Genomic DNA, 21,057 nt, shown 5'->3' with positions numbered 1-21,057 from the left:
GGTTATACTTTCATTTAACATCAAATGCAGTCTTCACAGGTGAAAGTGAAAGCTAAAACCAGTAGTAAATGTTAAGAGCTATTTACTGTTTAAACAATCATTCTAACGGGACACACCTTGGTAATAAGAAACACCAGTCCGTCCCATGCTCCAGTATTTTTGCTCGCCTACTAATTGGGTTGTCTGATACAAAATGTGCTATGTTCTATGCTTTTTAAACACCTCTAGATATAAATATCAGGAAATAAAAGCTGTAATTCTAAACTCTTCTCATATTCATCTTTTTTGAGCTCAAACCCAATTGTCTTCAGTCTACAGGGAAGAGGGAAAGAAAAAGGCATTGCCGTTCCAGTAGTTTTGGAGGGGACTGTTGATTTTTAGTTCTAGCGTTACCAAACGTAGCATGTAGGTCAACTTCCTTTTGATAATTAAGCCATGACTGTGCCATGGTAAATGCTATTATTTGCTCTGAACAACAGGAACATTTGCTCTGACACTAATGTAAACTAAGCGCACCTGTCCGGGCATGTCTTATGAAGTTTGATTTAGTCAGTCCAGCATCTTTTAATCTTCTTCCCACACTTATTTACATATTGAATTCCTTCTGTTACCATGTACGGTGCTCCTGCCGAAACCAGGATGCGCTGCTCTGTTTCCACTGGCGCAGGTCGTGACACGTCACTACGTTGCGGGGGAGGTTGTAGCCCAAAATAAATAAACGAAATAAAGTAACTACACGCATGCAAAAAAATATATATATGTATGTATGTATGTATGTATGTGTGTGTGTGTGTGTGTGTGTGTGTGTGTGTGTGTGTATATGTATATTTTTCTGTAACTTTCTCACACACCGTGTCTGAGTTATCATGGAAAGACTTCTTGTTCACGAGTTACTAAGTGAACAAGTCGGGAGTCATAAAGGAAAAGTTGCAAGTCAAGTCTGAAGTCTGTTTTTACGCGACTTAAGTTTGACTCGAGTGCCTGCCTCTGACGTACAGTCAAGGTGGCTACATCCATATAAATATTTCACTGTAGAATATTTTCTTAGCACTCTGTAACCTTTTGTTATAAGTGTGTGATGCATATTTTTGGTTTGATGTGTTCATTAAGGATCTGACCTCAGCCCTGACCCGGAAGATAACCCTGAAGACGCCGCTTATTTCATCTCCCATGGACACTGTGACCGAGTCATCCATGGCCATTGCTATGGCTGTGAGTATCCCACACAACCACAAACATGCACCCTGAATTCAAAAATGCCCACTAGATTACCTATTAATGTCGGTCATGATTCGAGCATAAATCATTATGTTTAAAAATATTAAATCGTGACATGTTGCATAAAACAGCTAAAAGAAGTAAATAAACAGAAACTCGAATTGAAGTTGTTGGCAGTTTGGGGAATTTTTGCTATTTAGTCCATCTGTTCATTATCAGATTTGAACGATGACTTGTTCCTAATGGTTCTCACTGTGTAAGGCATAGTCACGGTCACTTCAGAATGGATGACAGCCACGATGTAATATGGCTCTTGACTTGTATTTTTTTTTTTCTGATTCGTGTGTCAGCTCATGGGTGGAATTGGCATCATCCATCACAACTGCACACCGGAGTTCCAAGCAAATGAAGTTCGGAAAGTTAAGGTGAAGCTCAGACTTTTACTCGCTCTCGAATCGCGTAATACGCTTACTGATGGGGTGTCTAATCATCAACCTGTTGAATGTGATCACGGCAGAAATTTGAGCAGGGCTTTATCACAGATCCAGTGGTGATGAGCCCTCGGCACACGGTTGGCGACGTGTTCGAGGCTAAGGTACGGCACGGCTTCTCCGGCATCCCTGTTACCGAAACTGGTAAAATGGGCAGCAAGCTGGTGGGAATCGTCACGTCACGGGACATTGACTTCCTGTCAGAGAAAGACTATGACAGGCCATTGGAGGAGGTTTGTAAACAAATTAGTCATACCAGTACAGCTCTATATAAACACTCTATTCATTTATATTGACCGATTATATAACATTTTTTATATTATATTATGAATTTCTATCTTCTTCAGGTCTAGTTTGTAGTGAGATTACTTTATGCGGAGCCTTTTGAACGTGATGAAGCTGTGATTGTTTGTGATTTGAATCTACCAGGCGATGACTAAGCGAGATGATTTAGTGGTTGCGCCAGCAGGGGTTACTCTAAAAGAGGCTAACGACATACTGCAGCGCAGCAAGAAAGGTCTGGTTCCTTGCGTTTTCTTGTGAAGCGCTTCCAGTGGCGGTGTTCATTTGTACGTCTTTCACATGTGATTTTTGATCCTGACTGATGGTGAGTTTTGTTTCTGACAGGTAAACTGCCCATAGTGAATGACAGCGATGAACTGGTGGCAATAATTGCTCGCACCGATCTGAAGAAAAACAGAGAGTACCCTCTGGCCTCTAAAGACTCACGTAAACAGCTGCTCTGTGGTGCCGCCATCGGCACGCGCGAGGACGACAAATATAGACTGGACCTGCTCATGCAGGCTGGAGTGGATGTGGTGGTGCTGGTACGTCTCTTAGAGGGGGAGGTTAGACATCACACATAATACACACTCTTGCTTATTTAAATGTTGAAGTGGTAAATGTGTTCGACTGAGCTTCTTGAAGGCTATTCTATGCTAGACACTGATTGAATGATCGGGGGGAAAAAAGCACTGTTTATAATTATTTTATATTAATATGGCTTGTATATTAAATCAAATTCAATTAATATTTTTTCTTAACTTAGTCTGGAATATATATATATATATATATATATATATATATATATATATATATATATATATATATATATATATATAATATATATTTTTTTTTTTCCCCCCTCTTAAATTTCTTTTTCTTTTTCTTTTTTTTTTTTGCTGAGGTATTGTATATGCCGTGATTGATTGTCTCTGTGTTTGTCTTTCAGGACTCATCTCAGGGAAACTCAGTGTTTCAGATCAGCATGATCAACTACATTAAACAGAAGTACCCTGAACTACAGGTGGTGGGAGGAAACGGTGGGTCACTAAGTTTTGGTTGTTTAAAAAAATATATATAATATTTTTTTTATTCTTCTTCTTTTCTGCTGTTTAGTTAAGTCAAACCCAAAACTTGTACTGGAGCCTTAATTTTTTTTTTCTATATTTAATAATAAATGTCCATATACATCCTTGTGGTCACAGAAAAAGTTTATTTCTTGAACTTAATCCAGCTGTCCAACTATTTGTCAGTTTAATGCAAACGTGCATTCAGAACATTTCCCATCACATTAACAGCACTTTTTTCTAGTTGTATGAAAATGGCAATTGTATCTGTTTTGAAATTATTCGTACTTGTTTGGAAATTCTTATGTTGTAGTTGTAGCTATAACACTAATTGGTTTTTCTGATTCAATTCCCTGAGATGTTTGCTTAGTCAGAAAGTAATTTGCTCTAAAGAAGATTGAGGCAGTTGATAATTATCGTCTGATTCTTTTTATTTATGATTCCCGTTCTTTTCTCCATCTGTGTAGTTGTGACCGCTGCACAGGCGAAGAATCTGATCGACGCAGGCGTGGATGCTCTCCGAGTGGGCATGGGCTGTGGCTCCATCTGCATCACGCAGGAAGGTGAGTGAGATATCATAATATATTTGATGAATACTTATACGAACGTACGTATCGATAGACATCTTAACGTCTGTTTTTGCCTGCAGTGATGGCGTGTGGGAGACCCCAAGGCACGTCTGTGTATAAAGTGGCGGAGTACGCCCGCCGTTTCGGAGTGCCCGTGATCGCAGATGGTGGCATTCAGACAGTTGGACATGTAGTGAAGGCTCTCGCCTTGGGAGCGTCCACAGGTAGTTGTCACGGTCTGATCAGACCTGTAATGTAAAGGTTCTGCCTATACGTTTCTTTACTGCGCTCCTTCTCTTACCTGTTTGTTCTTTTTTTTTATGGTAGTGATGATGGGCTCCTTGCTCGCCGCAACCACAGAAGCTCCCGGTGAGTATTTTTTCTCAGATGGCGTAAGATTGAAGAAGTACCGTGGTATGGGCTCTTTGGATGCCATGGAGAAAAACAGCGGCAGCCAAAAACGCTATTTCAGGTATATGTCTTAATACTTACAAACATGAATATGTTTACAGTCGAATTGCCTAGGCTATTTCTGTATGTTATATAATCATTGTAACATGCTTTATTCATAACTCATCTTAATTTCCATTATTAGCGATATTGGTTTACACGATATTTATAGATCTTAGCCTCTTCTCAGGCTTGATGGCCAATGTGCGGAGAGGAAATATGTCCACTAAAGTCACCTTTATTTACTTCCTATTTATAACATCAGATATCTTTTTACACTTCTGTTTCCCTTCGTTACAAAATAGTCTAACCATAATGTTATATTAGTAGGATTTGTCAGATTTATATAGAGAAGTTTAGCTTGGCACGTAATGACTCTTAATATCATTGCATTTTTTTAATGAAAAATTATAAATTTTCTTTTTAACCTGTTGAATTTTTTTTTGCTGTCCTCTCTGCATAGCTGAATGTTTGTATTTCTGTGTTTCTCTGTGTGTTACAGTGAGGGTGATAAGGTGAAGGTAGCTCAGGGTGTATCAGGATCAGTTCAGGATAAAGGCTCCATCCATAAGTTTGTGCCGTACCTCATTGCTGGAATCCAACATGGCTGCCAGGATATTGGTGCAAAGAGCTTGTCCATCCTACGGTAAGACCATGGCTAATGTAATCTTTTTAGAGCAATAATAACAATAACATTAGTGCTTGATTGCTGTCAAATAGCATTAGTCATTTTATTTATTTATTTTCAGCCTCGATGACTAGAATTAGGTGGTTTATTATTTAAATCTCTACCTAGTATTGCGAGGGACAGTCTTCTCAGTACAGTAAAGTAAATGGGAAATCGGTACTAATGGCTTCTGGATCTTAATTAAGGTTGTAGGAACCCTACCAAAATCGGCCAGTTGAAGACCGGAAACCCGAAGTGGTCTTCTTTTGTTGTAGCTCATCTACTAACTTGACGTTTGGTGGAGATGCATTTCAGCCCATCACGGCTGTAAAGAGTGTTGGTTTTTTTGAGTTATCGTAGCCTTCCTGTCAGCTCAAACCAGTCTGGCCATTCTCCTCTAACTGCCTTTCTGTTTTTGCAGCCAGGTACCCCTGTAACTGTAAAACTAATTCCACCAACCCCCTCAGTCCAGATTTATTTTATTAACCTAATCCAACTGTCCAGATATGAGGCTCGATATTTAAATTTGTACATTTAATATGCTGATATTATTAGAGCCAAAGCACTTTATTCCTGGACTTTTTACTATCAGGACTATCATTAGTCGATGTTATTTGTAGTCGTACTTGTTTTCGAGCTATTGAGCTTTGGATGAAACCCTTTTAATTCGAGTGAACAGTCAATCTGATTAATAACGGGTCTTCAGACCCCACTCTGAGAACCGCTAATTTAAAGGTTTTGCAAATCATGTGTCTGTAATGCCGGTTTTCTGTGTTATGTGTAGCTCTATGATGTACTCTGGAGAGCTGAAGTTTGAGAAGAGGACCATGTCTGCTCAGGTGGAGGGCGGCGTCCATGGCCTTCACTCGTAAGTCTCCATTCACTCTGCTCACTTCCGCTCGGGCCGCCTGAGCCATCAGTCACCCTGTCTCTGTGGCTCTTTCTCAGTGCCCCTTACGCAATGCTGCCGTGCTCAGTGACTGCTCCAGCAGCTGTCAGACAGAGCCTCACAGAGCGCTCAGGACACACAGGTGCTGAGACTGACAAATAGCCTGTATCTCTTGTTTCTCACGCTTTGTGGACCACTTTCACATACACAGTGATAAGTCACTCCACTGACTCCCACTGACACCCAAGCCCTCTTTTGTGGTGTTTATCTTTCACTTAGGCAAGAGAAACTCAAACATTTCTCTGTGTATGTGAGTGACCTTTTTTAATATATTTGTTATTAATCCAAATATTTTCACACAGACTTTATAATCATAATGCAGCTAATCAGAAAGGCTTGTCGTTACTCATGCCTCTACTATCTCACTCTAACCCTTCTTGAATCTTCAAATCACCAGATCTATTTTAAATGATCTAATCTATCTTCACTTAATCACAGTTAACTTGAAATATAAACAATATTACAGTGAAAGAAAACATAAAAATACTTAAAGGCCTGTGAGAAAATACACGAATCCTTGTCTTTAATCGGAGAATATTACTGTGTGTCAGAACCTTTACTTTAAGATAATTGTGTTTGAAAATGAATTTATCTCGGGTGAAAAGCAGCACCATATAGCCAGGCTCATGAGGTTGGTTATTCCTGCCCTGTCTTTTGCTAGTCATAGTAATTTAATTTAATTAACTAATGTATTAATTAAACTATATGAAACTATTCAAATAAAATCTACACAGCAAATCATCAGTCTTGTATAATTAGTCCTCAGGCAGGTGCTTCTGACTGCAAGACTCCATAAACATAAAACCATTTGAAGACCATTCAAATCATTCAAAACCATTTTTTACTCACTTATTGATAGTCTTGTAAAATGTTTCCTGAGAATTATTGAGTAGCCTTTTTTATAGGCCCCTGACACTGGGGGAGGGGGAGAGGGGATGCCTTGAAATCGGACATGAATGCTCATCTGTTTTAGTGATGGACCTTTTTTTATGTGCAAAACTATAATACAATGTACACTATGGCCAAAACATTGTAGATGCCTGGCCATTACACTCGTGCTTTTTGAACATGCCATATTAGTCCCACCTTTTCTGTTCTAATAACCTCCACTTTTCATTAGAGCATTAGTGAGGTCGGGCAAGGAGGACCGAGATGGAGTTAGCAGTCCAGTTCTTCACAAAGGTGATAAGAGGGGTTGAGAGGTCAGGGCTCTGTGCATTCCACTCAAGTTTTTCCACTCCAACCTTGGCATGCTATGTCTTCATAGACCTCGCTCTGTTCACAGGGTCATCGTCATTCTGGAACAGGTTTGTTTCCCTTAGATCCAGTGAAGGGAAATTGTGATGCTACAGCATACGAAGACATTTGGTGAAGGCCCACATGTGGGACTGATGGTCAGGTGTACACAATCTTTTGGCCCTATAGTGTAACTGTAACATGCTAAATATACGCTCTTGTTTCTATGTTGTCTTTCGCTTTAATGGAAATAACCCATTAACCCATAACAACCCATTCTCGTCCTTGGGGATCCTCCTAGTCTCAGTTAGGAGTGTAAATGATAAATAGAGGGATTGTGACAGAGACCAAAATCACCTTTAACACTTATATTTCATCTTTGTTACTCTCAACTCAAATTGACCTGAATATAATCTCTTTAATATAAACATTTTTGTGTGTTCATTGGAGGAGTTGAGCCAGAAATGTTATTTTGGGTTATTTTTTTTTCTTTTTACACCAACCAGTTTTGAAGCTAAAGGTTAAACCTGATGTCCTTTTGAGCTGCTTCTGTTTATGTATTAAGTGATATTCTAGACTTTTGAATGTAAGACAGCAGGCATACTGGAGTTCTTTACAGTTGACTTAAAATTCAGTTGTTAATTACAAAAAATGGTCTATTAACATAATAACTTATGCACAACAAAGGAAACCGGAAACATCATCTCTTGAACCTGTTACTACATATATTTAATATTATGGCCATTTTAGTGATTTTGACCAGACAAACCCAGTTTTACACGGCTATTTAAACACAATTGCAGACCTGCCAACCTTTACGCATTTTGTTTAGGAACTACACATTTTAACGTTGGTGCCGTCCCCCAACCCCCCACTCCCCCCCCAAGGGAAAAGAAAGGTAGATGAGGCAATCCACATGTGAATCTGGCATGATTACACAGCTGTTTTGAAGCCTTCAATATTAACTGACTCACTGGAAGCCCCTCCCCTTTCTCCCAAATCTGAGATTTGTAATCTTTTGTCTTACTGTAATTTTCCTGCTTGAAAGATGCAGTGTTCTCACTTTCTGTCAAGCTAAATGGAGAATGTTTTGTGTTGATTCATGTGAAATAAACTCGATCAGTGTTTGACTTTTAGCAAACGTTAGACAAGTATATAGTTAACCGAAACATTTCGGCTGAAAGTAGTAAATAAAACGGCACTTTTTCGCCTGTATCGAATGTAACACGCTACAAATAATTATAATGGCAACGATAATTAGAAAGTGGTTAAAAACACCAGTCGGGATGTGTTTTCGTGGGAGAAATGCTGCCAGTCCTTTGTTTTCGTTAAGATGTAGACACTAGAAAAATGTTACATGCACACTTTCTTATAAATTGCTGTACAAAACATCTTCCTCGTCTTTCTTGAATAGTAAAAAAGGAAGTGAACTTTTTCTAGTGTCAACATCTTAATTAAAAAGGATGCGTGGGAGCTTTCCCCCGCTGCCAAAACATCCCACACTCCCCCCTTAAGACTGTACATTATTCCTCTTTGGGGTTGGCAGGTCTGTTTCCAGTACCAGTTTTGTCTGGATTTTTTTTTTTCTTAAAGCCTTTACTTAGATGTCAGACACTCGGCAATCCCCTCTTAGTTCATACAGTCCTCCCAAAAATCTTTTCCCCTCATATCTTCTTATGGAATGATGTGAAATTCTCTTCTTCTCCTCTCTTTTATGCACTCATCGTAGATATACTTTTGTGCCATGTAAGTACTCAGTCCTCATGTCTGTGTTTTTTATGTAAATCATGGTGGAGGGGATTGTGAGTTGTAGGATCTTTTGGTGAAAACTTAAGTTTACTCTTTTTTTTTTCTTTTTCCTCCCTTGAGGTCACTTTCTCTGTTTAATTTCTAGATGCAACTAACATCCTTTGCAGCTCATAAGCCCTGTATCTACTCTGTATGCAAGCTATAAGAAAATAAAGGCATAGTGGAACAAAAATGCTAAATGTGCTGACACTGGGTATGTCCTACCAGATTACCTTTATTGATCTTCATGTTAGCATTTTTGGCTGATCTATACCTTTAGGTTTCATGTAGCGATAAGGCTGAATGAGGATTTTGGGGACATATCAAAATCTGAATAATATTGTTTTATTGATTACGATTTAAGTTGTGATTATTTTCTAGCAGTTAGTGTTTCCCGCTGAAATGTATGATTGGGGCTCTGGGGTTGTTGTAGGTCAATGGTGTTAGGGTTTCTGGATCTGAATCTCATCGGTCACTACACCCAGCTCACTGACTGACTCCTGGAACTAACAATACTGCTCCATTTCCTGCAATTGTAATTTCCCATCAAATTAATATTGACGTAATAACTATTGGGTTTACTATTTGTGCATGAACGCGATTCAGCTTTTGTTTAACGAATTTCCAAATCAAAACATACGAATGATTGATTCAGATTTGGCGCAAACAAATACGCGCTTCGTCTGTTTGTAATGAGGTAAATCTAGGAGGCGGAGCTTTCTTTGCACTGAAAGCATAGCGACCTCCCAATCATTATATAATCTATATTGACATGAAATCCTAAATATAAGCATGTTACAGTACAAAAATCATACCTCTCACTCAAGAGTAAAAAACACTGATTTAAATAAAAATAAAAGCACCCTGCAAATTTATCAGAAACCTTTTTCTAGATTGCAGTTTTCAGCCCCTGATAAAGAGGAGAGTGAGTTGTGAGAGGCTCCTCGCTAATCACTTGAGCACAGGTGAGTTATAAATAGTCTGATTAGGTTGAAAGGTATTCCTCCAAACTTTCACATAACACATAACATTCACAACAAAAATTGGACAATGTTTATCTGTTGCTCACATTCCAGCATTCAGAATATGTTGAGTGAACCTGGTTAAAGTGGATTATTCTGCGTAGTTAAACGGGAAGCCGGATGTGTTGCGTGCTCAATAAATGCAAACTAGCCGTGGGGAGTTGTCATCAATGACTTATTCAATAAATCACTCTCTATTAGCATAAGCAATACTGTACTGTCGTCCAGGACACTGTACTCTTCATCGGTTACGGTTGGTCATGGTTCTGTTCTCTGCTATAGCCACACAAAGTGTGCAGATTATGAGGGTCTCAAGCCCAGCCCAAGCTTATATGGTAATTAACGTCCAAGCTAACAGTGAAAGAAGAAGCTTCATCGGGTCTCCTCACGTCGTCCGTCTCATTCGTTTATGTCACTACTGCTGTGCCCTGCCCCTCTTTCTCGCTGCTCACCTTGATCCAAGAAATTAAAAAACATACTTGGGTGCTTGTCAGTATATTTGGACCAGTGCCCAAGTATCACATATGTGTGGGAAACACTGATCAGGCTCCGAGTTGTCTGCATCAACTATCTCTACTGTAAAACTACAATCGTCTCTTACTCCTATTTGAAGAAAATCAGCTTAAATACACAGTTTCTGACACCCACAGTCAGTCAAACTACAGCCAGATGTGCGGTTATCGCAGGAAAACAACTGACATAGAGCCTGAGCTGTGTGGTAGCTGGGTAGTAGTTCCTGATGTGTTGTCACGTACACAACGTTGTGTTTGGACACTTCTGATTGGTCGAACTCCTTTACAGGCATTTTACATGGTTGAAAGCTTGTAAAGGGGACAGTGTTTCAAACTGAGATTAGTTTATTTATTTATTTTAAAGGTTAATCGTTCAGCTACACCTGAAGAAGGGAAAAATATATCATTATAACGTTTATATAATGTGTCACACTTTTTTTGTTTTGTTTTGCTATTACAGACAGCATTACATTGCTTTTTGGATGCTTTAAAAAAGTTTAAAATTAACATTTTTGAATCACTGACACATGCTTGCTGTCCTTGCGTCAAATGTTAATGACACGCTTTGTCTCTCACGTAGTTACGAGAAGCGATTATACTGAGGGTGGCAGCAGAGGCCATACGACCCTAGCTGTGACCAAACACGACTGATTCATCAGAGCTCTCTTACATTCCTCCTCTCCTCCCTTCTTCCTCCTGGTCATCCTCCTCTGAAGAAACGGTGGTGTGTATTTCCCGACCAGGTGTGTTCAGCAGCAGACGTGCAGGTATCCTGCACTCTACCTTCGTAACACAGACATGGACATTGCTGTGCACTGTCGTGTGAAAACAACTGGCGCTTTAGTTTTTTTTTATTATTTTATTTTATTTGATTTGTGTGTCTTTTTGTTTCTGTTTTCTCCGTATATGACAATCCTCCCTCTTATGTCCTATGTATCTTTGCCCTCACAGAATAGTGTAACTCTCACTGCTTTTCAACTCGTGGTCAATGTAACCAAAATTCTTCTTGTTACATGTCTTCTCTGTGGGCCTAGCAATAAGCTTTAATACTGTGCACCCGGCTGGTGTTTTGGTCACTTATAAGGGTACAGGGCGTAAAACGAGAATGGCAAATGGAAGATAATGAGATTTATATATGAAGTACACATTTCAAAAACCTGATTCGGTATGCTTTTTAGGTTCTCCAGTTAGCAGGCTTAGACTATGGAACCAGAAGCTAAGGGGATAGCCTTAAGTTAAAATCAGAGATCCTTTCCACCTGCACGCCTTACAAATGAAAGCTAAGTGTAGTGTTACCATGCTACACCAGAGATACTCTGTGATTGGAATTAATTTTAGCATTTTTAATTCAATATCTACACACACCTTCTTGGCCAAATGAAATATCACATATGGATACGATACAATAGTGATAAACAAGCAGATTTACTCAGTGGTTGCAGTTATGATAGAAGTGTTCAAACTTTCCAGTGTGAGTGACTTTGATCTGAGTAGAGCAACATTTTTGTCTTCTGTGTGTTGAAGTTTGTGACATAATGCTATATCACTGCACAGTTTCCATTTCCTGGAAGAGTCCCAGCTCCTTTGGGGGTTTGGATAATAATGTAAGACAAAATGTTCCTTGTGTACATTTACACTATACAAGTGTAATACCAAACGTGATTATGTGTATGCTATACAGTGAATATTAGACTTAATTCATTCGCAGGAAAAATTTCATGTATGAAGGTGTCACCTCCGTTTGTGTGGATGTGTTGTCTTTTTGCCTGAGTCATTGTTTGAATTTAGAGTGTATAAAATAGGTTTGCTTTACAACAGGTCCTCTTATTTTGTCTGCGATTGCTGGCAAGTCAGGCAGTTCCCTAAATTTGTACAGTCTTTTGGACAAAAGAAACTGCTCAAAGAGATCTATTTTATTATAGTCCTTTATTATGTTCAATGTTACTATCTTATTTTTGACAATACTCTTCTTTAAAGCATCTCACTAAAGTGAGGACCTGAAGATCTCGCGTAGACTGAACGGGTGACTACAGGACCACAGCATGATGTCGGAGCATCTCAAACAGTTACATTTCTGTGCTATAGCTACATGAAGCACAATTAGAGCTTAAAACGGTTCAGTTTTGTGGTGTATGACCTCTAGGCAGAGGTAATGAAAACTGATTTTGACTAGCTTTTGCTGCTCATGTATTACTCTTGTACAGGAGTACTGCCCAAAGCTGTGCACTCAGCCATGATGTGCAAAAGGGTCACATTTAATAAAGATGGTTATGATCCGAGAGGCTCTGTCATCATTTCTTTTATTTAAATATCACCACTAGCTGGCGGTATTGACTTTTAGTGTGTAGACTGTATATACAGCCTATGCTTGGTGCGTTGCAATAGCATCACAAAATGGGATGGATCATGATGACATGATGGTCTCGAATCCTGAAATGGATCATGGGTTCAACAAGTTCAGGTAAATTTGTTATATTTAAATGTGTACATCCAAGAACATACATTTTCACTTCCCCACTTTATTTATTTATTCATTCATCATTAATTCATTATAAAATAGAGGCATGGTGCTAACAGCCAAGCTTATAATTTTTTCATAGACTTGTTACCTATAAAAACACACCTGTATAAGTGAAGTTCTGACTTTTGCTACTCTACCCAGTACAAAAAAGAAAAGAATGAAAGCGAAGAAGATAAAATGTACATTTTGTATAGTGTGTGTGTGTATTTGATTAGGGGAGGGACAAAAAGAGCCTAAAATTAAACAACGATTTCCCCCCATACATGCACTGACCGGTGTTGCTATATAAGTATTACAAACTTTTATCAACTTTTTGTCAACTTAATCTTCACCTGAAAATCTCTTTTCTTACAAGTAAAGCCACACCTGAACACACTCCACTTGCGGTGATTCTTCACCCTGTCAAAAATAAAGTGCTAAATGTAGACATATTGCTGCTGGAGGAAAGAGCTCTTCCTTGTTTGTCTGATTACATCTTGTCTTTACTGTTAAATGTTGTCAGTGTATATACTGTATGTATATATTTATTCATTCCCATTTTAATATTTCTTTGTCAATAAAGTTGCATATCAGTTGTATTACCAAAAACAAACGAATTGCCCAAACTGTGACGGTGCCTTTTAACATATTTCCATGTGCAACTCAATAGGAATGTACATTTCTGGAGCAAAATCCATACATCTATCAAAAATAACTATAGACTATAGGACTATAGACATTCTCTACCCTCAGAGCCACTCCACTCAGTCCTGATGTGTCCCATTAACCTACAGTTCGATGGTGTCACTGCAGACACTCAGTGCATCTATCTGTCTGCAGACATTAATGAATTCCGCTTGCACAGCCAGTTCATCAGCTTGTGTGCGAATATGTTGCTGATCATACAAACGCTCTCTGGAAGAAATGGAGCCCAGAGCCCTGTATTGCTTTTGAGTGTGGCGCCCAGAGCCAAAGCCAGTATAAAAAGATGCCTGACCTCCATGACTTCTAGTTCCTCCACGTAAGGAGCTGAAGTTGGAGGTCTTCCATGCTGTGCTGCTCCTTAGTACAGGTGGTGACGGTGCAGAAGGCAAATCCACATCCCCACATGATGCTGTGCGGTAAAGGGATGGTTCTGCAGGTATTCCTCTGCATGGCTGACCATCTGGAGGCCCCCGCGTGCTAAGGGACAGCCTGGAGGAGCTGAACAGGCTGCGATGGAACAGAGCCTCACTGTTTAGAGCCTCATCAATGCTTCGCCGCAGGTCAATCGGAGACGGAGGCCTCAGATCTACTGTAGAATCACAGTACAGGCTGATGAAGGAAGACTGGGAGACCAAAAGCCCATTTTTAGAAAGTTGTGCAGGGGCAAGCTGAGGGCTGCTGGGATAGTTAAGGTCCAGGCCTTCTGGTTCTCCTAGGGGCAGCTCTGCTAGTGTATAAAGTGGCACACTCTCACTCTCATGCCGTGACATGCTTTCATGCAGTGTCTCTCCAGTCTTCTTGGTCCAGCCACTTGACAGGATTTGGGGTTTGGATATCACTGTGTTCCTGGCGGATGACCTGCCGAACCATGAGTTCCAGCGACTTAGTTTTGGGCGAGCTACTCCACAGCAGAGGAGAGGGTGTGTGAGAATGAGAGCTAGAGTGAGACAAACGCATGCCTCACATACTCTGCAGCTCAGTTGAAAGACCCACCAGGGCCAGGGCATAAGCCCCATTCTGCCGCCAGTCAGTCCCAGTGCATGCAGAATCGCATAGAGCCTGAGTCCTGCACATGCCAGTAGGAAAAGTGCTGCGAACAGTCCCATTCCGGCTGCCCGCTCCCACATGCGTGCCTCACTGAGGGGGTATTGGCTGGCTTGGCATGCCCGGCGATCAGGGGAATTCTCCCTCAGCCTGTAGATATGCTTGGCCTCGACACGGGCACAGCAGTAGAGCAGCAGGTATGAAGTGGAGAGGAGACACGAGAGAAGCAGGAAGGCTGCAGGGGGCAGCAGAGAAATGACAGGGAAGGAAGGGAAAATCCATAATATTCCAACTGCGCCCATAACTGTGGCCATGTGAAGCAGCATGAGTGCGGCCAGCAAGCAAATACACCGCCGCAGTGCATTCTGAGAGAGTAGCTGAGGAGAAAGCAGCACAAGCAGCATGCCTAAAGCTCCGGTTAAACATGGGTAGCCGGCCTCATGTAGGAACCGTGCCCAGGCCACAGGGAGTCGCTCTCTCTGACCATAGGGGTCATAGATAAGCCAGAAAGCCCGACTTGAGCCAATAAGCAGCTGCAGGAGATGCAGAAGAGTGAAGTTGGCACAATCAGACGGCTGGCACAGAGGGAGGCACAATAAGCTTAGTGCAGACAATACAGCCACCAGAGAGAACACACAACCCAGCCCGTATACCTGCAGCTCCCACGCCAGGCCCCACGTTGCCACTGCAGCATTCCAGTCTGAAAATAATGGCACCAAAAGAGGTGGGGTCATTATTATAGAAGGAGGTGGGGTCATATTCTCAGGAGAGGGCATTGGGGAAGCAGGAGTCAGGGCACTGGAGAGGTTGTCAGGGAGACCAAGGCTCCAGAGAGGGTTGGAGGAGTTGCAGATGCCTGTGTTGTCAATATTGCAGTCAGGCTGGGAGGAGGATTCAGTGAAGTCATCATTCCAGTCATCAAGTAAAAGCAAGCCTGAAAATACAGAAAAGGTGTTTTTAGAAAGATTTGCACTTCACATCGCTATGAACTGTTTGCGTAATAGACTTCTGATATGAGTATTGTACTCAACCTATGTGTACAAGAGTATATGATGCATTGCATGAAATATAAGGCACAGCCAAATGAATACCCCAAGTTATAAATCAAATGTTGAGCATACCACAAAAGAAAAAGGTGATTCATATCAAAAACTAAATGACAAAGTAGAATGTCCCAAGGCACTTATCAGCATCATGATAAAAACAGTCCCTTGTGCTGAAAGACATAAAACATCGGCTGTGGTAATTAGCTGGCCTATTTTACAGGGAGGGATGTGGAAGTAGGACTAAATTAAATAGGTCATACAGTCTCTCTCACACACACAGTGCAGATAAGCAGTCGTGACCTTGGTGCTGTTCTCGTTTGTGCAACTATTTAAAAACCAGGAAGTGGCACACTTTAAGAAGTTGCATCACTTATCTGCATATCTGAGCTATTTAATAAGTGAATACCAAGTGACCAGAAACTAGCTTCATCCTAACTGATTGGCCGTACTTTGTAAAATCTTGGTTGAGGTGGAAAAAAAATCCCACACAATCTATAGTTAAATAATTATATATATAAACTCAACAAAAAAAGAGATGTCCTCTCGCATTCAACTGCTTTAAATTTCTTAACATAAAAACAGTCAGCAACTGAGACATAAACTGAACAAGTCTCATAGACATTTGATGAACAGAAATGGAATGATTAGTCACTGAACAAAAAGGGGGGGGGAGATATCTGGTGACCTCCAGCTGCTTTATGTACTATAGTGCATCTTATCCTTATGGACTGCACCAGATTGGTCAATTCTTGCTGTGAGATGTTACTCCACTCTTTCACCAAGGCGTTTGCAAGTTCTCGATCACGTCTGGGGGGACACATGGTTACATGTAATTTTCCACTGCAAGGACGATCAGCTGTCCTTCCTGTCTCCCTGTAGCGCTGTCTTAGGCGTCTTACGTTACAGACATTGCAGTTTATTGCTCTGGACACATCTGCAGTCCTCATGTCTCCCTGCAGCAAGCCTATGGCATGATCACACAGGTGAGCAGGAATCCTAGGTATCTTTCTTCTGGTGTTTTTCAGAGTCAGTAGGAAGGTCTCTTTAGTGTCCTAACTTATTGTAACTGTGACCTTTAATTGTTTATCGCCTGTAAACTGGTCGTGTCTTAAGGACTGTTCCACAGGTGAACGTGCAATAATTGTTTATGGTTCACTGAACAAGCATGAAAAACATTGTTTAAACCCTTTCCAATAAAGATCTGTAAAGCTTATTTGGATTTATCTTTATCTATTATCTTTAAAATACAGTCTCCTGAAAAAGGGACGTTTCCTTTTTTGCTGAGTATATATTGATTATTTCTTATTGATCAACGGGTATGTTCTGCATCAAATGCGTTATTGGATGCCTAGAGGCCAAACGTATGAATCAGCATTATTCTTTAAGCTAAGGATGAACTCCATGGTGCCTTTATCCTTGATGTGTATACTGTGTATCCGCCATTCAGGCATTGGTGTAAACAGAGTGAGTGCTAAGAATTACCTGGAATAAGAGTGCGTGCTCGCAATCCTGGATTCGGTCTGGATGTCTCCTCTTTTAAGGAACTCCGACTATCTTTTTTCTCATATGGAACTTCATGCACTTTGTCCAAGCCAGGACTTGTCCGATTGGGCATAGAGTCTAGTTTCAAAACGTCTGTATGAATGCAGCACTAGATTAGCGATCTCCACTTAATCAGCTGGGCACATCAGATTTTTTCTGACCCATTTTAAGTACAGTCCAATCCTAAAACTTAATATCATGTGATCTGTATTTAATATAGACCAGAAAATGGTGTTCACAAACATCATTAAATCATGTCATTTATAAATCAGGACAATAAACCAATCTAAAAAGAACAGCTTGCTGTCTTTAGCAATCTATTAATCCTAAATATTTACTGAGATGAAACAGAAATTAAAATGAGTGGAGAGAGAAGCATGTCTTAGTGAAGCAACGGCTAACCCCCCCGCCTCCCTCCCCACTCGCTGAGACGGATGTCCCTTGTACGCCTCTGGAATACTGATTGTACACTGCGGCGAGTGAGACTATAACATGCTACGCAACTACAGTGTACTGACAGCAGATTGAAGATACTGACTGAAGAGTCAGTGTACTGACTGATCCTTATCATGGTTGCCTTGTATCCTCTCTGAATTGTCTATTCTGAATTGAAGTCACTGTGGATAAAAGCATCTGCTAAATGAATAAATATGAATGTTTACCTCTAGGGGAATTGGTACCAAGGTGAGGTGGCCTCCTGGTGAACTCCTCTACCATTCTTCTATCATCCTGTAGAGTAGTCAATAGGTCTGTTTGCTTTTGTTTCAAACCTGTGTCATCTGATCTTTGAGCAGTAGCTTTGGGCTCCCCCATTACCCAGATATCGCTAAGCCTCATTTCATGTCTCCTTTGGTCAGGAGACGTTGTATATGCTGGTGCTTTGAATACCTTGCTCTGGGCCTGGGAGACTGGATTGGGGGATGACCCCAGTGTTGCTAATAAGGTGGTTAGTGATGAATGGCCAGTCTCACCATGAGTAGCTGGCCAAGAGTTTTGTGTTTTTGGTGGAGTAGTTATTGATGGAGTAGTGGTGTCCGTATTGGCTCTTGATGTCTGCCTGCTCCACAGTAAGCTGCCAGCAGGATGGACCTCTTTGTGCTCTTTAACAGGGCTTGTCTGTGTCCATGCTTGGTCTCCTCCATCTCCAGTCAGGTAAGCAGCATGTGGGCTGCTGAACAAAGTAAGACTGAGAATCAGTAAGAATCTTGCACTTTGAGGGATCATGTTTGTAACCCTCTTGAAGAAATCACAGCTCACACTGTGTCCTGTTGTACTCCATCTCGGGTCTCCAGTATTCCTCTGGCACTAAACATGAAAGAAATAAAGAGAAGAAAAAACACACACAAAGTTCTTAAAAAAATACTCCAGTGTTTCCAACCAAAATCTCCATCTACTGTATCTGTAGGAAAAAAAATAGTGGTTGAAAAATACTGGAGTATTCCTTTAATTTGCTCTTCACATAGCAGTCTGCTCTGGTTGTGTTATGTTCTGGTCAGTTTCTGTTCCTCCTGGCATTGCTCTCTCGCAGCTTGCCCCAGTTTGCAGTACTGTTTTGTCATAATGGAGCTGTCCTGGAGAGCTCTAAATCACTGGATCAGTGCTGAAGATCCAACGTCAAGTCCTATCAATCCTCATCAATCTTTCCCTATAAGCATTGATTAGTCATGTGAATTAGGCTTTCCACTCCATCCCAATCAGGACTATTGACTGATCCTCAAAAACAGATACACATAAAAGAAAAGCTACAGTACCTGATTAATCGCTAAATTTTAAATTCATAATAAAATTGAAACACCAGCCCTTCTATCTGAGTGTAGAAGCTCTGCATTAAGCCATCTGCAGTAGAAACCTCAAACCTCAGTTTTTCCCCGTCTCCTTCAAGTCCTCTTGGCCCATTTTCTGGTCGTCTTCTCTTTTCTGAATGCAGCCTCATTCTCTGGATGATGCATGTTTATATGGTCCACATGACCAGCACTGGACTTATTTCTCAGCAGCTGCATTCAGTGATGTACATTCTCAAACCCAGTAGCAGTTAAAGACACATGCACATACGATTTGTTAAAGCTAAAGGAAAGGGGCTCACCCTAGGAAGGATGGAGACGAAAATAGGAGTAATCCCTTAGCTGCTGCTGAAAAGCTGTCTCCGTTTCTGTCGGTTCCTGCGCATGTGTGCGAGTTTTAGTGCATTCACTCCTGCTCTGCTCCCCACACACACTCACACACACCCCATCCCTGCCTCAGCTTCTCTCTCTGAAACACACTCTGCCTGACACACCCCCTATCTGACTGCACTTCCCCCAACGCTCTTACGGTGTATGTGTCTGATCTCCCTTCAGTTGTGTTGATCCGAGCTCCTCTGTCCGGCTCTCTTTGCCAAGAGTGGATTAGCTCTGATAGGTGTTTGACTTCCCCTCGTCTTACTTCACTGAGTAAACTGCAACTGCAACATAGCAAGGCAAGACCTTTCTCCACACAAAAGATCACATTCGCAACAGAATACCCCCCCCCCCCCCAAATATATGCATGCAAATGAAACCTTTCTTCAGACTATGTTCAGTTTCAGTTTGCCAATTTAATAAACAGCACTGAAAGCAACTCATCATATATATTATAACTCATTATATGAGATAATCACTGCACATTAAGCTCAGATATCAGCGTTTCCTCCGAGCTAAAGGCATGCTGGTGTATATGAAGAGCTTAAAGATGTTGCACATTTGAATTCTGAGTGAAGAAACAGTAGGAAAAAATGAAAGAGCCTTCATCTCATCGACACCGCTTACACAATATAGTACACATTTAAATAAATGGGTTCTTCAAGGGTTCTGTGGACGTTTCTAGTTTTCTAGCTTTTTTCCCTGAGGGACAAACCAAAGCACATTTAAGGTTGATATCATTATCTGACTCGGATCTACACACCACCATGAACAGATACTGTCATGGATTCCTCCTTTGCATTGCAGTTCCCATGGCAACTATTGGCATGTGCTAGTGTTTGGTGGAGGCGTGATGTTTTTGGGTTCTCCATATGTCCATCTGTCTCGCTTAGTGTGATCTCTCAAGAATGAGTGGATGAATGTTTGTAAGATTTATATGGAATGATCATTGTAACCAGCAGATGAAATAATTCGATTTTGGAATTGATCCAAACAAGGTCAAGGCCAAAGCAAGGTCAAATGTCTGAAATAGTTTTTCTTCAATAGCTTCATTCCTGTTTGAAGTATATTTTAAAGGTATTTCAGGCATAAAAATTAATAACAAGAAGGACTAGACTTGTTGGAGGTGGAGGCATCCTTGTCATGGCCGTTGCCTTCGAGTTCTACTTGTCTTGTTTTCTGTTTTGGTTTTGTCTCCATCCCGTGTCCTGTCATCGATTTGTTCCCGTCACCGATTTTAGTACACATATACCATGCTGGATCTTTTGTTTTAATGCAAAGTCTGAACATGTTTTTGTAACATTAATGTCAAGCCTTATTCTTTGAGTCCTGTTTCAGAGTACTTTCTGGTTTTGACCTTGGGCTGATATTTGATTTTGTACACAGTATGTATTATCCTTGTATGACTCTTGAGCCCTGTTTTTGTGTACCCTCTGTTTGCAGAGTTTACACGTTTTCTCCGAGTACTCCGGTTTCTTCCCCCAATCCGAAAACATGCGTTGTAGGCTTATTGGCATTTCCAAATTGTTCGTTGTGTGTACATGTGTGTGTGTGTGCACGTGTACATGTTTGTGTGAGATTGAGCCCTGTGATGGGTTGGCACCCTGTCTAGGGTGTCCCCCGCTTCGTACCCAGAGTCCCCTGGGATTGGCTCCAGGCTCCCTGCAACCCTGTGTAAGATAAGTGGTACAGAAAATGGATAGATGGATGGATGGATATTGCCTACATGTGTATTGACACACACACACACACCCCGCCTGGACTTTGATGATGTTTTTTGGTTGGCCCTGAATAAAGCACACATGAAGCACCT

At 40.9% G+C, this 21,057-nt stretch overlaps 2 protein-coding genes across 7 annotated transcripts in view; one reads left to right on the top strand and one right to left on the bottom strand.

Annotated features, from left to right (window-relative positions):
• The window catches only part of impdh1a (IMP (inosine 5'-monophosphate) dehydrogenase 1a), a 23,662-nt gene extending 11,135 nt beyond the window's left edge, over window positions 1-12,527 (top strand). Inside the window, exons 4-17 of one of the 4 annotated variants that reach the window (XM_053623514.1) lie at window positions 1,111-1,212; window positions 1,569-1,643; window positions 1,736-1,942; window positions 2,139-2,226; window positions 2,337-2,557; window positions 2,941-3,031; window positions 3,526-3,621; window positions 3,708-3,851; window positions 3,955-4,099; window positions 4,580-4,723; window positions 5,529-5,612; window positions 8,659-8,675; window positions 9,611-9,682; window positions 10,832-12,527. In XM_053623514.1, coding sequence (XP_053479489.1) covers window positions 1,111-1,212; window positions 1,569-1,643; window positions 1,736-1,942; window positions 2,139-2,226; window positions 2,337-2,557; window positions 2,941-3,031; window positions 3,526-3,621; window positions 3,708-3,851; window positions 3,955-4,099; window positions 4,580-4,723; window positions 5,529-5,612; window positions 8,659-8,675; window positions 9,611-9,682; window positions 10,832-10,902 — 1,557 coding nt within the window. In that variant the 3' untranslated portion in view covers window positions 10,903-12,527. The remainder of the gene's footprint in view (window positions 1-1,110; window positions 1,213-1,568; window positions 1,644-1,735; window positions 1,943-2,138; window positions 2,227-2,336; window positions 2,558-2,940; window positions 3,032-3,525; window positions 3,622-3,707; window positions 3,852-3,954; window positions 4,100-4,579; window positions 4,724-5,528; window positions 5,613-8,658; window positions 8,676-9,610; window positions 9,683-10,831) is intronic. The other 3 variants (XM_053623516.1, XM_053623517.1, XM_053623518.1) reach the window with 3 other exon arrangements.
• An 815-nt stretch (window positions 12,528-13,342) lies between these two features.
• prrt4a (proline rich transmembrane protein 4a) lies at window positions 13,343-19,573 on the bottom strand. Of its 3 annotated transcripts, XM_053623511.1 has the most exons (4): window positions 18,945-19,573; window positions 18,346-18,393; window positions 17,751-18,259; window positions 13,343-15,434 (listed from the first exon to the last, which is right to left on the bottom strand). In XM_053623511.1, the coding sequence occupies exons 1-4, from the start codon at window positions 19,019-19,021 to the stop codon at window positions 13,540-13,542; spliced, it is 2,529 nt and encodes an 842-aa protein (XP_053479486.1). In that variant the 5' UTR covers window positions 19,022-19,573; the 3' UTR covers window positions 13,343-13,539. The 3 variants fall into 3 exon arrangements, with proteins under 3 accessions (XP_053479486.1, XP_053479487.1, XP_053479488.1); XM_053623512.1 differs by having other exon boundaries at window positions 17,751-18,393; window positions 19,172-19,573; XM_053623513.1 differs by lacking the exons at window positions 17,751-18,259; window positions 18,346-18,393; window positions 18,945-19,573 and adding an exon at window positions 17,029-17,250.
• Window positions 19,574-21,057: the final 1,484 nt, after the last annotated feature.

Source organism: Ictalurus furcatus, chromosome 4 (assembly GCF_023375685.1).
Source record: "Ictalurus furcatus strain D&B chromosome 4, Billie_1.0, whole genome shotgun sequence".
NCBI lineage: Eukaryota > Metazoa > Chordata > Actinopteri > Siluriformes > Ictaluridae > Ictalurus > Ictalurus furcatus.
The sequence above is the reverse complement of the archived record's forward strand: the minus strand, read 5'-3'. Positions and strand labels throughout refer to the sequence as shown.

What these genes read in the sequence shown, in the direction of transcription:
- prrt4a (XM_053623511.1), bottom strand. Translation starts at nt 19,021, where the DNA reads ATGAGGCTGCATTCAGAAAAGAGAAGACGACCAGAAAATGGGCCAAGA. An exon ending in GGAGACGGGGAAAAACTGAG is followed by an intron (nt 18,394 to 18,944) that starts GTTTGAGGTTTC and finishes TTTCATGTTTAG; the next exon opens with TGCCAGAGGAATACTGGAGA. An exon ending in TGGTACCAATTCCCCTAGAG is followed by an intron (nt 15,435 to 17,750) that starts GTAAACATTCAT and finishes CTGTATTTTCAG; the next exon opens with GCTTGCTTTTACTTGATGAC.